This window comes from Clarias gariepinus, chromosome 8 (assembly GCF_024256425.1).
Source record: "Clarias gariepinus isolate MV-2021 ecotype Netherlands chromosome 8, CGAR_prim_01v2, whole genome shotgun sequence".
NCBI lineage: Eukaryota > Metazoa > Chordata > Actinopteri > Siluriformes > Clariidae > Clarias > Clarias gariepinus.
The window spans coordinates 17,384,118-17,401,756 of NC_071107.1; the positions used below are offsets into that span (position 1 = coordinate 17,384,118).

Below are 17,639 nucleotides of genomic sequence, written 5' to 3' on the forward strand. Positions count from 1 at the left end.
AGAAATTCAGCATGTTTAAGACTTTAAGGGCATAGACACCAAGTACTGATCCTTGACTTTTACTTTTTTATAAGTGGGCTCGTATTTAATCAATAAATCCTTAGGTTTATTTTTTTTTTAATTGCAAAAAAAAAAAGGTTGTATGAACACATTTTTCATCTAAAGCGTATATGTCAAAATTCTTAAAGTCACAAGGAGTATTTCGAATAAATAAATAAATAAGTAAATGCAAATTTATTATGTCATGCTTCACTTGGACTTACACGCTCATACACTCACTTTCTACTTTATTAAGAAGACCTTTACATCTTGTAAAATTACAGCAGCACAATGCAAACAACAATGCGGATATAGGTCAAGAGCTTTAGGGAATGTTTAGACAACAGACTGAATATAAAAACTGTTATATCTGACTTTGATTATGGCATGACTTTCAGATGGGCTGGTTTGAGTGTTTTAGAATATCCCAATCTCCTGGAATTTTTACACATAACAGCGTATAGAGATTATAAAGAAAAGTGTGGTAAAAAATAAATTGAGTGAATGACAGTTGTGTGGGTGGCCACGTGTTATTGATAAGACAGGTCAGAGGAAAATGGCCACGCTGTTTGAAGTTTCCAGGTAGGATACAGTAACTCATATAATCACTCAGCATGGACAGCATATCTAACCTTGAGATACATAGTCTACAACAGCAGAAGACGACATTGTTGTCAGCCAACAATTGAAATCTGAGCCTATCATGTTGTAGACCCACCAAGGTCTTTAATTTTCAAGTTTTAGCAATGAGTTCCTGTGCTAGCCATAGATTTCTGTTTTTGGTTGACTGAAGAGGAACCTGATGTTATCTTTAGCTCTTGTAGACCGTTTACCCTAAGGTTTGATGTTTTGTACACGTTAAGACGCTTTTCTACTTATCATAGTTGTAAAGAGTGATCCTGTCAGCTCAGACGAGTCTGGTCAAGCTCCTCTAAAGCCCGTTGTATATGATCTTTTTTTTAAATATTCAGTTTCTAAAATACACAAACCAACAACAACTCATGGAACCGTTAAATTCCCAGAGATCACACTTTTTCCCCAGTCTGATGTTTGATGTAAACATTAACTGAGGCTCTTGACCCGAGTCTACACATTTTTATAAATTGTGACCCAGACACAAGATTAGCTGTTTGGATATTTACATTGATGTTCCTAATAAAGTGGGCAGTAAATTATCTATAACCATAAGAAAAGCAAAAAAAGCAACAACAACAAAAAGAAAAACACAAAAGGGAAATATAATACAAATAATGGATATTGAAAAAATAGTAATTTCAGTGCTTCACTAGAAGAAAAAGCAGTAAAGCTTACTTAAATGGAGTATTCAAATTTACTATACAAATTGCTATACGAATATGAGTTTTTTCCCTGTTTACAAATTAACATGCCTGCACACAGCATCAGAAATAAGCAAAGTAAACTGTCTTACTTTTAAATGAGTTATACTGTATATACAAGCTTAAGATAATCAGCATTTGGACATTTTTGTTTGTTAAATTTAAAACGGTCACTACACAGTTCACTGTTAAAGAAAGAAATTATACACTATCTGAAAATAACATTGGGTTTGATGAGTCCAGACTCACCCTGTTCCACTGTTCAATCTGGGGGTTATGATCTGGGGTTGCTTCAGCTTGTCAGGTCTATTTTCAGCAACGTTATGTGGCAGTAAAATTAAGTCAGCTGTTGACCTGAATGGACTGAATCACCATGTTATCATATCTGTGGGGTCTTTCTTCCCTGATGGCACAGGCATATTTCAGAACTCAAATTGTGAAAGAGTGGTTCTGGGAGTGTGAAGAATCATTTTTATACATGAACAGTAAACCACATTGTGTTCTGTAACCAAAGCTAAATGTGACTGGATGAAATCGTAGAGCGTGTGACTGTTTTGACCAGGCAGTGTGCATCACTCATCTGTTTGCTGATTTTACACCCTAGTTTAGCTTCAGATTCCTGTCCTTGGCTGACAGGAATGGAACCAAATGTGGTCATGGTGTAGCCCATCTACCTTAAGGTTCGATGTGTTGTGCATTCTGTGATGATTTTGTGCCCATCATAGTTGTAAAGAGTGGTTATTTGAGTTTTGTACACCAATTCGTTTGAATCAGTCTAGGCATTGTCTTCCAACTTCTACCATCGTCTGGCATTTCTTCCCACACAACCATCCTTCACTAGATCAAAAATTCTGTGTGTAATCTCTATAGACTGTTGTATCGGAAAATCCAAGATCAGTAATATCTAAAATTTTTCAAACCAGCCCATGTCTGATACCAACAATCATACAGTCACAAGGTTTATGTTTTTCCCTCATTCTGATATTTAATGTGAACATTAACCGAAGCAATTGGTTTGTATTTGCATGATTTTATAAATGCTTTATTAATATAAGCTAAAGAAAAAGTATGTTTTCTCTAGTGCACCCTAAAATTATGTAAGTTTTTTTTTTATTTAGAATGATGACAGTTTTATCAGTTATATTTAATTTTAGGATTTTCTCTATGCTTTTTTGTATTTGTAATTGTAAGGATTATAAAAGTCTATCAATCAATATCTTTGTAAAAAAAATATACACATATCAAAGTATGATTTAAATAGAGCTGCTGTAATGGGAGGGGAACTGTACAAAGTCAATTTTATCATAGGCGGGTGCAGGAGCTGAGAGATTGGCTGGAGGAGATTAACATACTGCCTCCCTCTGACACTCTAATCGTTTTGCTCCTCAGAGCCTCCCTGCCTGGCTGAGCTAGAGAGGATCCAAATGCAAGAAGGAGCCAAAAAGAAGCCAGGTATGTATGAACATTCAGCAGAAAACACTTCAGGTCAGGAACCAGACAGATGGAGGGAAAAGGAAAGTGACAACCTAAATAAAATGACATACTGGAAAATGGTGCAATAAACAGGGTTATTAAGTGACTCAGGAATAAAATGACATGCTAGCTAGATGCGGAAAGCAAAGATTTCTGCTACAAAGACAAGAGGTAAGTTAGATAAAGGACAGACTGATCAAACATCACAGAGAAGATGCTGGAGGAGTTTTGTTAAGCAGATGACAAGCACGAGGCTGGGATTAGCTGCTAATCAGTGCATGGGGATTAGCATGGAGAGAGCAGAGCTGGCAGTGGGCAGTGCTGCATGTTTGACTTTGCTGCCAGCAGGAATCTCCAAGGACATGCTGTAGATGCAGGAGTCAGCCAGTGGTGACCAAACACACACACATTCCCTGACACCTTGCCACAAACTGGCATCACCACCTTAGTGCAAATCTGTTCCATTTGGCTCCTAAAATACACACCAGTGGTCTTTTAGCCACAACCTTCAAAGCTGCAATGAAGTGGAAAAAACATGTTTTTCTGTTTTACATATGTTTGTATATATGCAGGTTTCTTTAGGGGAAAAAATTACATCCAATACATAATCATTTGGCTAGCCCTTCTGAAGGTTGTTCCCTACACACTGCTATCGTTCGGCTTGAACACATGACGAGTTACTTGCAGAACTAAGACTGCTCTGCAAGCTTGCCTGTGGTACATTGCTCTGTTTGATGTAAAATTGAACATACATCATTACACATGTCTGAACTGAACCTGCATGTTTTTTTTTTTTTTTATAATAGGAACATATATCCCCAGCTGTGACGAGGATGGTTATTATAGGAAGTTGCAATGTGACCAAAGCAAGGGGGAGTGCTGGTGTGTGGACCAGCATGGAGAAGAGTTAATGGGCTCCAGAATCCATGGCAACACTGACTGTGGTAAGCACACACGACGTGCAGACACACAAACACACATACAGGGAGCACAAGGCCTCCTTTGTTGCAATGGCTTAGACACACAAAATCATCAGTCACCACTCTGACAGAAGACCAAGTGTTACATTCATTAGACCAGGTTCATTACCATTCCAAAAGAGCAGTTGTCTCACTTGAAACAAAGGTCTGTAAGATTAATTACTACTGGCTGTGATGGACCTGCAGGTGATAAGAACAAATACCCTAACTGGGCTTAAAATAGGCATTTAAAAAGCCCAATGTCAAAACCACAGGGCTTGTTTGTTCTATCAAAGCAGGTAGCTGAAGTATTCTCATTTTCTCCATGAGTAAGTTTCTCATTTTGCTTTAATGGACGTTATCAACGCATGCTGCATCCTCTCAGACTCTCTCTTTATGATTTTATTAATAACTAAGCACACAATATGCTCGTCATTTGTCATAATTTAACCAATTAGATTTTTAACTCAGCTTTTGTTAGAAGAAAATGACGCAGTTTGTGATAGATTTGCTGTAATTGTTTTAGATGCTAAAACCATATTTAGGTGATGGGAACTAAACAGCAGCTTCGTTTATTAAATATTTCTAGAAACTTTCGTCTTTTCTTACATTTGCTTTGTGTTCCCCAGATGAAGTGGCCAGCTATTCAGGGGATTTTGGCAGTGGAGTGGGATGGGAGGACGAGGAAGAGAAAGAAGCAGAGGACACTGGAGAAGAGGCTGAAGAAGAGGAGGAGGAGATCGGAGAAATGGATGATGGTGGTTATATCTGGTAGACCAAAACGAAATGGTTGCCTGGTCAAGATAGCTTTACTTTGACCACTGATTCAGAGGCAGCTCCATCTCTTGCTGACACAAAACAGTGGAAAATGGAGGGTTGGACATCTTGATTACTGCACTCCACTCAGCATAGGCCAGGGAGGGGGAAAGGGATCGAGTTGTGATAAGTGTAGTGAAATTATGGGTATGGGAAAGAGTTTAAAAAAAAAAAAGATCTTATATATACTTGTGAACCATTTTTTTGTTGTATGTTTTTTTTGTTCTAAGATTGTGATCTTCTTATAAAGTCAATAACATCAGCGGTCTTAAGCTGGAATCTAGGTAACTGGACATTTCTATCTTTAGATGAACTGGAGCTTTGCAAATGCTATATACAGCGTGCTTTTCATCATATCACGTCACACATTATTCTTATGCAAGAAGCATAAACTAAATGCACATACATAGATTTGGAAATGGTACCTTTTAGTCTCAGAATTTTATGGTAGCATTTCAATTTGAACAAATACAGGCAGACCTCAAGTGAAAATGTACAAATGAGTGAATTTCTTGACTTTTGGTGGGAACACCATTAAGAAATTTAATTCTATTTACATATAAAGTAGTTTTACTGGTTAGAACACAGCAAGAATACATTTAAAAGCCAAATCTGCTCTGATAACTAGTCACAACCCGGTTACATCATTACCAGCATGTCCTGTCTTTGTCTATAAATTTGTGCAACATCATCATGCATTTCTTGTTGGTCAGAGTATCAAATGTAAGGCGATGCTTTGCATATAACTTGACATATTCTACATATGGCTCCTTTTACACAGTTATTGAAAAAAACGCACTTTGTGGTATTTATCCCGAATCTACAATGTCTTGACCCTCAACATCATGTGAGACTCAGCACCTCTTTGTAAAAACATGGTCTCCACTTTCAGATTTTTATCACAGAATCTTCTCAAAAAGTAGGCTAGGGAAAATGCTTTATCTCTGAGATAACAGTATGTCACCGTAAATATATATGTATGAATAGGAGTATGGCGAATAAGATACGCAACCTGATGACAGCCAGGGGGACCTGTCTGTCTTTCTATTTGTCTGTCTACTAATCAGATCCTCTCATCAGCTATGGTGAAATAGGACTCTATTGTAATGTTACTAGGTGTACATATTTTTGCTGCAAGGGTTTATAGTTTTGATTTGCATTGAGGAAAACTTCATTCATGCACCATTAAGACATTCTTGGTATAAATGTAAGACTACAGGGTTTCAGGTTGTCTACGGTATCAGGTCATGTAACAGCGAGACATCAGGCCCCAGTCATATCATACACATAAAAACAGGTCTTTTGGTGTAAACACTGTGCAATTGGTATTATTACTGAAACATTCATACTGTACTCACTCCCTCTTGAGAGCACAACACTGTTTGAAAATGCTTTTCTATGCTCAGCACAAGACGCACGGGCATTGTGAATAATCCATGCAGATTTTAAGCATGTGTGAATCACAGATATTATCTGGTATGGTAATACATTTAGACAGATCCAGGCTGTGAGCTCTAAGCAGGATTGGGAGTGTGATGTAATAGAATGTAATATGCTTGTCTTCTATTTAAATCAACAACAGATAACAAGTAGTTCTTTGTAAGAATGAATAACAAGATTTTTTTTCAGTTGGATTAAAGTTTAATCCGTTTCATTAGAGTGCCCATCACTCTAGTCTGACTATGAGGAGATACACTTCTGAATATGGATTATCTTGCGTATGATTGTATCGTCACAGAAACTGATCATTGTAAATAGTTGGAGTATACAGACACAATGTATTTTCCCTGGCAATTGCATTATATTTGCATTCAGTTGCATGTTTCTTTGTCCCAATATGTCATCTTTTTGGCTCAGTACAATTATGATTAAAGGCATTGGGCCCAAAGATTGTTCTCTTTTGTTCTAGCTGTAAGTAGTCACATTCTTATAGAGTGGGAAAAACTAAATATTTCCTTTTCCTGTTAATTAAGTTGAGTGATAAGATGTAAAACTTTGCAGTAAATAACTCCCAGGCTGTTCAGGCAATCTATGACATTGTGTTTTTGAAAAACAGTTGGTTACCTTTGTTTGCTTAAAATGTAGCACCACATAGCACTGAATTGGACTGCGTTTCACTTTGCTTTCTTTCCTTATACCTCAAGCATATTATCTTACAAACACTAAGAGTACAAACGAGTAGCTGGTAATTATAATGCCATGGATGAGACATGATTTTTATGGTGGGAATCAGCATTGATTAACATAAATTGCTTTGCTTCCTACTAATTTCAAATGTTGAAAATAGTTTAAATTAAAAGAAAAAATATTTTTTTTTCATTAGGCACAATTCCAACATAAAGCTGGCATTTCAGAACATGCCAGAATTGAATTTTTTGTTCCAATCAAATTAATGAGCCGTTTAGCCAGTTAGACTTCTTATAAGATAGGCTGTGGCCAGGAAAAAAAAAGAAAATGAAAGCAGGAGTAATAGTGCATGATTTGTATCTCCAGTCTAAGAACAACTGCTTCAGGCTTTATTTGCTTTCTAATCAGACTCCCCTTCCCCGAGATTTACTTCAGTTTTGTTTCAGTCAGAGTGTCTCCTAAGCATAAGTAACACTGAAAGCAATATGCATGAAGAGTCACACCACTTAAGGGCATTCCCATTTACAATTCTTCACAGTTGACATCTATTTCATGGCTACCTATTTATTGGCCCACTGTACAACTGAACAAGGAGATATATGTTGAGACAAAATTCAGAGTTTCCTCACTTACTCTCACTCACTCATCATCTATACCGCTTCATCCTGTATACAGGGTTGCGGGGACCTGTAGCCTATCCCAGGAGAAACCCTGGGCGGGGTGCCAATCCATCACAGGGCATACACACATGCACGCACACACGCACACACACACACATTACAGGTAATTTGGGAATGCCAATTAACCTAACCTACACGTCTTTGGAATATGGGAGGAAACTGGAGTACCCGGAAGAAACCCACCAAGCATGAGGGTGAACATGCAAACTCCATGCACACAGAGATGGGAATCGACCCTGGAGGTGCGAGGTGATAGTGCTAACCACTACACCACCGTGCCGCCCTCAGAATTTCCTGTTGTTATAATAAAGCACAAGTTATTTGGTTGGATGCATGTCAAAGCAGCAAAATATGGAGCACCTTCAGTGACTTCTGATAAAAAATACTTTAAACAAAACACTAAAACAGTCATTCATTCATTCATTTTATGAATTTCTAAAACCTTTTTTTACATCTTAACAGCGGTATACGCAGTGTATTACATTAGTCACTGTAGTAATCAATTATAATTAGATGTAATGTTCACAGAGAATTAAATCTTTTAGATCTGCAGACAAAACATTTAGCAGTTACAAGTTGGCTAATTACTGCCATTGTTGCTATGGCCTGCACATGGCAATGTTACATGTTCTATCTCACAAACACACTAATCAGTCATAACATAAAAACTACTGAGAGGTAAACAACACTGGTTATCTTATTACAATAGCACTTGTCAAAGAGTGGGATACATTAGGCAGCAAGTGAACAATAAAATTGCAAAGATGATTGGATTATAAGCAGGAAAATCATAAAGATCAATTTTACCGAAGGCCAAACAGTAAATTTAGACGACTGGGTCAGAGCATCCCCAAAATGACTTCTCTTGAGGGATACTCAATGTATGCAGTGGTCAGTACCTACTAAAAGTTTCCCAAGAAAGTACAACTAGTGCCTGTGACAGGGTCTTATATACACAAGGCTCACTGGTGCACATGGAGAGTGAAGACTAGTTTTTCAGGTACATAGTTGTACCTGACAATTTGAAAATTAATGCTTTTTCTGCACTGTAAATGTGTCAGAACATACGGTGCACCACAGCATGCTGTATATCGAGCAGCATAGTCACAGATCAGTCAAATCACAGATCAGTACATTCTGACCAATGTCTATTATTAAAAGCACCTACATGAGGTGCATGAGCATCAGAAATGAACATAGAGCAATGAGTGGTCTGGTCTGATGAATCACATTCACTTTTACATAATGTGGATGGCCGAGCATGTGTGTGTCCCATTCTTGGGGAAGAGCTGGTACCAGGATGTAGCGTTAGTGTGAAGCTCTGGGAAATGATTCCCTGCTGGCAATCTTTGGGTCCTGTAATTCATGGGGATGTTACTCCAACACATACCACCTACCTAAACATTGTTGTAAACCAAGTACACTCCTTTAAGGCAACAATATTACCTAATGGTAATGGCCTCTTTTAGCAAGATAATGCACCCTGCCACGCTGCGAATATTGTTCAGGAATGGTTTAAGGACCATGATAAAATGTTCAAGGTGTTAATTTGGCTTTCAAACTCCCCAGTTCTCAAATTCATCAAGCTTATGCAGGAATCTGCTGGGACAAAAAAGTTTGATCCATGGTGGCCGACCTCCCATCAAACAAGACTCAAAGGATCTGCTGCTAAAAGCTTGGTGCCAGATACCACAGCGGAGTCCATGCCTTGACGATTGAGAGCTACATAATATGAGGCAGGTGGTTCAATTATTTTTTATGGCAGATCAGCATATTCACAGCTTACTTTGAGAAATCTGAAGTCTCCACACTCTCTTGATCTCATCCTCTGCACTGTCCAATTCCTGAAAAACAGCAGGGTCTTGTGTCTGTGCAAATCTACTCAGAAGAGGCTCAAACACAGAAACTGGGATGCTGAAGTTCAAATGGGGATATGTGACCTTGGCTGCGAAGTCTCTTGTATTACTGGACACAATACCTGGATAAAAAAAAAAAAAAAAAAGCATTTTAGTATTTATTAAGATTGATATAACTTCCACATTGCAACTTAAACTTGTCCTTTTTTTAAAGTCAGTATGTGACTTCTGGTATACTTTTGCTATAAACTTCATATTGGTTAAATGATGCCCCCTACAGATTAAATCAGAAAACTCCATCCATAACTGATGAAATTAAATTCTATGTTGACAGAAAAAAATTAAGAAATTAAAATAAGTAGTGATGGACTGATTCAATTGTGCAATTGCATGCACATAGAATGAGGTTGTTTAAAGTCACTGTTACCCAACAACTCGCCCGTTTTGGCACGAACAACAGCTCCACCACTGGCTCCACAATTCACAGCACAAGTTGTCTGTAGCATCACTGGCTTGTTTCGCAGGTGGACAACTCTGGAGAGTATCCCTGAGGTCAGTGAGGGGCCACAGGTTTTCCCTAAAGCTCCATATCCCAGTACAAGCACATCTTCTCCTAGAAACAGGAATAATCTTTTATCCAGCCGATAAACAATTTAATTTCATTTTGTAATTCATTTGAAATTATTCCATACACATATATATATATATATATATATATATATATATATATTAGGAGCTTTGGTTCCACTAGTTTAAAATTCATATAAAAAAAAACACAAAATATCCTCCACACAGTATTTATCTCATTTAATTTACAACATAAAACAGGAAATATTTACAGGAAAAGAGCAAGGGAAAGGGGAAAGAGAGAACTACAAAAATGTGAGAATGACTTGGTTATCAGTTAAAATGCAATTAGTCACATTAACTATTTTCTTACCCGGCAAACAACTGGTGCATAACTGTGGCACTGTGACATTTGAGAAAGGCTCTTGAAGCTGCACAATAGCAATATCATAAGGAGAGGATTCCTTTGTAGAATACAGCACTCTACTTTTTACAGTCTGAGGTCTAAAGGGAAAAAATAAAAAGTTTATATTTATCAATTATCACAGTTGTTTAAACCGATCAGCTACAATACCACCGACCAGGCCAATTAAATAATATTGGTTATCAATTATAGACCAGTTAACTGGTGACAGGAAAATGGGAGCCCAGGGCTTATCTATGCCTGGGGGAACGGAGGCCAGCCTGTATGTCCGATCGCAAAAAAAAAAATCTAGTGTAGCACCAATTGCTAATAAAGGTCAACGCTGGCAATGACAAAGTTATCAGAACAATCAGTGTCCACCCTGCATCGCCCATACCACCGTACACTAACGTCCCAGTGCCAGAAACTACAGCACATTTCCAGAGATCCTGTGGAGCCACTGCCCTAGGGTCCAGAGTTGGCCTGGCAGCACACGGGGAAGCAACACAATATTGGGCGTAATGGTTTGCATTTTAATGTTAAGGCTGATCGGCGTAAAATATACTTTATTTTAAAAATGTATAGGGGAAAATGTATCACAGTACCTCTGACTAAAGTTGAATGTGACTTCAGGAAATTCTCTCCCATTCACAACATGTCTGCATGTTAACACTAAATGATGATTTAACACAATTCCAGAACCCCAAACTTGTCCACATTCAACTACAACCACCATGGGGTATTTTCCCTTTTCAGATGTTTTACGTGCATCAAGAGGGACGCAATGGAGATCACTGAATGAGGGTGTTGATATCTCCCTCAGCAACTGAAGAGAGTTTACAGTCTGTAACATGTTTTTCAAAATTAAATGCAGAGAACACACTAAAGTCAGACCGATCCACTCATTTGACTTCCAACACAGCGGTGAAGCAATCAAGCCCACAAGATATGATGCATCTCCATCACTAACAAAAAGGCCTCCTCCTTGAGTGCCAGGCAGACAACGGGCATCTGTCAAGATCAATGCATTCTCCTTTCCAGCCAGGTTGCTCACGATGCCTTTGCTCAGTGTGCTCATGAAAAGATCTGGACAGAAAGAACCAAACGGAGACCCACACGCCAGGACAGAACATCCCTTTGTAAGCACTGTACTCTGTAACCAAGGCACAGGATCAACATGGGTATTTGTGGTCATTTTCAGCACTGCAAACCAACTCATGAAATTCGAGTCATAGATGATTTCATTGTCCTCATTACAATCAGTAAACTTCCACTGATCAGAGTCAGCAAACAGCTTTTGAAAAGCTTCCTGGAACTCCATGCAGTTAATCATCATGAGTAGCTCAGCAGGTCTGTGGCACATCAGTGGCATGGACCTCTGGCTTGTGCATTGGTTCACCTTTCCGTCTATGTGATCTATGTAAACCTGAATTTTGTTGCTAAATTCATAAGGACTTAACATAGTGAGGTTTTGACGTATACAATCTTTATTTCGTAGGAAAGGCGAGAGCAGCATCCCGCTGCAGAGCACAAGTCCTGACTGATAGCTCAACACCACTCCACTGCAGCTCAGAGGATTTCCACTCGGCTGCTTCTTCTCACTGCAGCTGCTCTCAGAAACAGTGACAACACAACACATCTCCTCGATAGACATTCTTTTTTTATATACCCTGTCAAATAAAATATTCTAAAATACAGAATTAATCTGAACTCATCTCACGCGTTGAAATGAACTTTCGACCCAATAACACGTCGCCTAATTTTACTTCTTCGCTCGGTCTCAGATAAAATAAAGCAACCCGAGTTAAGAACAGCACCAATATAACCAATAAACAAAGTCAAACGCCTTCAGCTCTTCCTGTTTTACATTTCATGTAAAGCACAGCCATTGCTACAAACCACAACGCTGTTGCTCTGCCAACATGGCTAGTCAGTGCATAGACATTAAAAGCGTGTCAATGTTTCTGAAAAGAGACATAAAGCTCTTCCGGCTTTGATCTCATTGGTCGTTGTACACGCCTCCGTGGTTTCCCATTGGTCCGTAAGTGTAACTTACCAGTATCTTGTTTGCTGATTGGAGCAGGATCAAAACCTAATGGTTTTAGATTAAACTTTTACGTTGTGTAAGTCTCGTTTATTATTATTATTATTTTTTTTTTTACAACGCTCTTGTTCATGAGAATAACACGCAAATATTTAATAAGTTCTCACACCAATGTACACCGTATGGCCTAAAGTTTGTGGACACCTGCCCATCAAACCATTTGCACACCCCGTATGATATTAAGTCCTACTTTGCTTTGTGCTCATTTTGCCACAAAAGCACTAGTGACGTTATTCACTGATGATGGTTGAGGAGGCCATGGGGTTCAGCTTTCTATTTCATCACAGCTAGGTTGAGGTCAGGGCTCTGTGCAGGACACTTGGGATCCTCTACTCCAACCATGGCAAAACATGTCTTCATGAAACCCGTTTTTTTTTTTTTTTTTTTTTTTTGCGCACAGGAACATTGTCATGCTGGAACATTTTTGGGGCCCTCATCTCCAGTGAAGGGAAGCTGTAAATCAACTTTGTGCTTTAGATTTGGTGAATCTGTTTTTGGGAACCCCCACATGTGGATGCGATGGTCAGGTGTTTTTGGTTGTGTTGTGTGTTACCATACTTTCAATAAAAAATGAAAAATGTAAACAACCTTATCCCAAATCCTGCCAGAACAAAGTACAGACAACATATGAAAATTCAAAATATTAACTTTTATTTTTGTCTACTCCAAAATATGCCATGAAAATTGTGCCTTTAATGTTTTTAAGCTATATGATTTTTAAAAGATGAAAGCATGTATATTTACAAATGTGAAAAGTGGCAGTCTATATTTCACAAGTGCTTTTCCTATAAAAGGTTATTATTGTGCTGCTTATGTTCTCTCATTCATTCAACATTTATGTCAACTGTAATTGACGATCAAAAATACTAAGTACAGAAATAATCAGTTCTTGATACCAGGCCGCACTCATTAAGGCACATTGATGTTAATAGTATTCAAAAATAAAAATCAAGCACATGCGAGCTACATAACTGTTATTGCACCGTATTTCATATATCAATTGGTTTATTTCCATATGATTGCAAATATTCACTTTTCCCATTAAGTAAAACATGTGCAATGCATTTTTAAGTGTAACGGAAAATATATGCAAAGTGGAAAGACTCAACAAAACCTAAATGTAATAGCATATATACTAAAATCCTCCGCCCCAACATGTACCATATTGTTTCCTCCTTTTTTAAAAGGAGAAATTATTCAACTTGTTATTTTTGTCCTTTGAGACTACACAACTGTATTTTTGGAGGATGTGGGTTTTTTGGCACAATAAAAAAAAACTACTAGAATAACTGTCTGTTTTTATTTCCATTTTAAATAATTCATTTCTCCTGAGTCAAACCTTTAATAAATAGGGTCAAGCAGATTTGGAGTGTCTATTGGGTCTTAACCAGTTAGTCAATGTACTGAGAAAGCCATCGGAAACCATCCCCGTATCCTTGCCTTTTCAACACGCTGCACATGAAAACTTCCATTGGCCTCATGTTCAGCTCTTTTAGTGCCACATTCCCCTGAAGATAACAATAAATAATTAGAAACAATTCTTTCAAATAAAGAAAAAAATCAAATAGTAAGGCAATTCTATCACTATAATAAGAAAAAAACTTTCTATTAAAAGCATTCCAGAATTGTGTCAGTTCTAATGTAAAATATACATGTTGTTATTTCAGCTGCTCCCATTAGGGGTCGCCACAGCGTCATTTAAGATCAACGTATTTTATTTGGGTTTATGTGCCGAGCACCCTCCCTGGCTTTAAGGGTATCCTGCAACCCCAGTGGCTGGGTTTGGGACACTGGCACAGAAGAGAACCCTGGCCTTTTACATTTACACATTCACACACTTTTTTCGTTTAAGAAAAATACTGAAAACATACCTAAAAAAACAAATATCACCAGGGCCCAAGCATTAAATGTTTGTTAATTTTCTACCTTCCCAGTAGTGTGTCCATGCAGGCCAAATGTTACTCTCAGTGCATCTTCACTTATTGCTCCTGGTCGATCAATTTTATTTCCCAAAATAAGGATTGGCACATTGGATATGGTTTCATCTGTTAGCAGGGCCTAAAATTTTAAACAGAAAGTTGTCCTGTTGGAGTTGTTATACAAATCATGGCTCGGTAGGAGAAAATAAAAGATGATAAAATAAAATAATTAAAAGGAAATTATTTTTCAAATCTGCCTTAAATCAAAGCTGAGGTAAATATAGACATTACCATAGGTCTTGGTCGTTGCAAATATTCCAGCTCTGCATACTGATTGTAAAGTTTGGAACCCAGAACGCGAGTACAATATAAATAATTGAGGCAAAATTAATGCAAAAATGCATTTCCATAGTCCAGCCAAAATAAGTTGGTATCTTTCAAAGTTAGTGTCATTAGTACAAACTAATTTTTTTTCTTCCCCTGGAACTAGACATATGGCTAAGGAGAATTAGACTAGTTTTAGGGAAAGAAAATATTTAAATCGGTACTAAATACCCTGTAACTTTGAAAAGATACCAACTAGACTTAAGCTTGGTACATTTTTGCAAAGAACAAGGGTTACTGACATTGTACTCGTCTTCTAGGGGACAAACTTCATGGTTGCTGAGCAAGAATTTTATAACAACCAAAACCTATTGTAGTGTACTTACATGCAATTTTAATTTAAGACAGCCTTGAACAAAATTTTTGTAATAATAATACAAATAATAACAATAATAATAATAGCTTACATCTAGTTCGACTTTAGCCTCATTTAGGCGCTCATGGTCAGCACAATCCACAAGGTAGACAATTCCATTTATAGCTGGTAAGTAATTTTTCCAAACTCTTCTTGCTGTACAAATAGAAGAACAAAATGTATTTGCAAAGGTGTAAAGCAGTAATCTGTGTTTATCTGTGTAATCTGAGTATTAAGTGTACACTAACACGATAAATAATACTTAAACATTTTAGATGGTTTAATGGATCACCATGGTTACCTTGTGCATGCCCACCCAGGTCAAACGTAGTGAATGTCATCCCAGCAATGGTCAACTCTTCCGAAGCTAACACAAATAACAAAACAAACACAAATTCATGCCACCAACCAAGATGATCAGGTTTAATGTTATGCCTACTAAAATATCTTCTAGCCTCTCCCTCCAAATATCGCAAATAGTGTGTCCGTGCAGCACAAATGAGCAACAATTCATACTGACTCGGATGCAGTGTCGGCACGTGCTGCCCGAGTCGGTCGTCCTTAAGCATGTGCAATAATGTTGTTTTTCCTGCATTGTCTAATCCAAGGAAAACCAGTTTTCCCGTCTTTTTATACAGTCCTAAAGGGAGAACGGGTGAAAAACAATCAAAGGTTTCTTACAGCTGTTAGTATTGATGTCAATAGCTTAATGGTACGGACGGCTCTAAAGACATGACAGTCTCATTCGTAATACATTACCTAATATTTGCAACACACTACTGAATCCTCTGTAGATCCAATTAAATATGGAAGACATTCTGTTGCTGTTCCCTGAAAACAAATAAAAAACAGAAACCAAGCACATATAACAGTACCAATAATTCATAAATACCTGTGCAATGATTTGAGGTTTGCACAGTGGCATAGTTTAATTGACAGAATCAGGTTAAAATGTGAGCAGTGGCATAGATCCATGATTTTCATACATCCCAAAACAATGCATTTAAACACACACACACACACACACACACACACTAGCTATAGTGTTTATTAATACATTGTGAATGTTTTGCAGAGTCCACTAAATTCATTACACTATGTCTACAGATGCAACACTGTTTAGCAGCCAACTATTTTTACAAATGAACCTGACACCATGGACCAATAGAATACACACACACACACACACACACACGTATGTTTTTCTATCCTTGTGAGGACTTTCAACTGAAATAATCAGTATTCCTTAGTATAATTAATATGAGCTAACGAATGATATATAATATACTGTATATATTATAATTTTGGATGTATATAATTTAAAATGTCCCCACGACGTCTAAATTGTTAAGTATTCCTATCCTAGTGGAGACACCGGGTCCCCAGTAAATTATAAACGCATGCATGCGCGCGCGCGCGCACGAACGCACGCACCCATAAATGTCACTCAAATGGCCGAGAGCTCCTCACCATGAGGACAAACCCAAACAGACTGCGTTTGCTACACCATTTCAGCGTAGTGTGCTAAACGTAACATGACGTACAATTAATAAACTATTTCTGCGCTCACGTCACCCGTTGAGGAGAGAGTATTAGTGAGAACATATCATTAGCCAGGCTTTAAAACAGGACTATAACGCTGTGGCCGACTGATCCCAGACCAGCCGCTTTGATCAGCCTATATATAGAGAGAGCGCAATGGAGAGCAAGCAACAACACAAATGTTATTGCTTATACTAGTCATTAAATCGTGCAAAACACACGTCGTGGATAATCCCATCAGGACTGTTTGAACTACCTGTGGTCGATATAGACTATAAAGGTCCGCCAGTCTAACATGGAGCACACTCCCCTCCAGTTCCAGCAGAAACCCACCTCTGTGAGTGTCACCCCGTCAGCTCGGTCACCGAAACCTCCTCAGCCTTTTCGGTATCTCTGCTTTAGCCACGATTCACTGCTATAAGTGTCAATACTGACTGAAAGCTACATTCGCAAATTTCTATCTAAATGCGTCAAGTAAACAAGCCGACTGCGCTCGGGTATGCGCTAACGGAGCATGTGAACAGCGCCCTCGTGTGGTGGAAACAGACATGTGCAAAGTAATACAAGGTAATGTCAATCAGCAGCTCTTCGTGCATGTGCGTTTAAAACGAGCGTGAACCTAAAGGCTGGCCAGTGCCATCTTAGCGCGGAGGAGTATTCTCACTCATCGTGTTATACTTTAAAGAGGGTTGGGTGGCACAAGGTGCTCTCATCAGCTCTAACCCCATGACCAACCCATTGTAGAAGCTCCAGGTACACCTGTGTGTGTGGTGTATAAATCAACCTGCCAAATCCTAACAACTGTTAATCCTAACAAGCAGCACTGAGGGGTGTCCCGAATGTTTTTAAAGTAGAAGAAATGTACACTTGTCTTCCAAAACATATATTCCTTATTTCCAGATTTGAATTGTAATCATATGCAAAACCAGCGTTGTTAACACAAGTTCATCACGTGTGAGACAGATGACTCATGAAATGCCAATCATGTTGAGGATGTTTTCTAAATAAAGTAAAACATTGGTGAAAAGTGGTCATTTTCGCCTATGTGTGCACGATTTTGTGACACCCTTTGTGTCAT

The 17,639-nt window shown here is 38.2% G+C and overlaps 3 protein-coding genes across 5 annotated transcripts in view; 1 reads left to right on the forward strand and 2 right to left on the reverse strand.

Annotated features, from left to right (window-relative positions):
• spock2 (SPARC (osteonectin), cwcv and kazal like domains proteoglycan 2) overlaps window positions 1-6,534 on the forward strand; it is a 31,283-nt gene extending 24,749 nt beyond the window's left edge. Inside the window, exons 8-10 of the mRNA XM_053501369.1 lie at window positions 2,766-2,828; window positions 3,656-3,793; window positions 4,438-6,534. Of these exons, the coding sequence (XP_053357344.1) occupies window positions 2,766-2,828; window positions 3,656-3,793; window positions 4,438-4,583 (347 nt within the window). The 3' untranslated portion in view covers window positions 4,584-6,534. The remainder of the gene's footprint in view (window positions 1-2,765; window positions 2,829-3,655; window positions 3,794-4,437) is intronic.
• Window positions 6,535-7,842: 1,308 nt separating this feature from the next.
• On the reverse strand, window positions 7,843-12,212 carry tysnd1 (trypsin like peroxisomal matrix peptidase 1). Its single transcript, XM_053501271.1, has 4 exons — window positions 10,863-12,212; window positions 10,228-10,358; window positions 9,715-9,900; window positions 7,843-9,409 (listed from the first exon to the last, which is right to left on the reverse strand). The coding sequence occupies exons 1-4, from the start codon at window positions 11,909-11,911 to the stop codon at window positions 9,207-9,209; spliced, it is 1,569 nt and encodes a 522-aa protein (XP_053357246.1). The 5' UTR covers window positions 11,912-12,212; the 3' UTR covers window positions 7,843-9,206.
• A 1,430-nt stretch (window positions 12,213-13,642) lies between these two features.
• sar1ab (secretion associated, Ras related GTPase 1Ab) lies at window positions 13,643-17,092 on the reverse strand. Of its 3 annotated transcripts, none has more exons than XM_053501353.1 (7): window positions 16,818-17,092; window positions 15,779-15,850; window positions 15,540-15,659; window positions 15,321-15,386; window positions 15,072-15,175; window positions 14,288-14,419; window positions 13,643-13,869 (listed from the first exon to the last, which is right to left on the reverse strand). In XM_053501353.1, the coding sequence occupies exons 2-7, from the start codon at window positions 15,834-15,836 to the stop codon at window positions 13,753-13,755; spliced, it is 597 nt and encodes a 198-aa protein (XP_053357328.1). In that variant the 5' UTR covers window positions 15,837-15,850; window positions 16,818-17,092; the 3' UTR covers window positions 13,643-13,752. The 3 variants fall into 3 exon arrangements, with proteins under 3 accessions (XP_053357328.1, XP_053357327.1, XP_053357329.1); XM_053501352.1 differs by having other exon boundaries at window positions 16,895-17,091; XM_053501354.1 differs by lacking the exons at window positions 15,779-15,850; window positions 16,818-17,092 and having other exon boundaries at window positions 15,536-15,642.
• Between the last annotated feature and the right edge of the window lie 547 nt (window positions 17,093-17,639).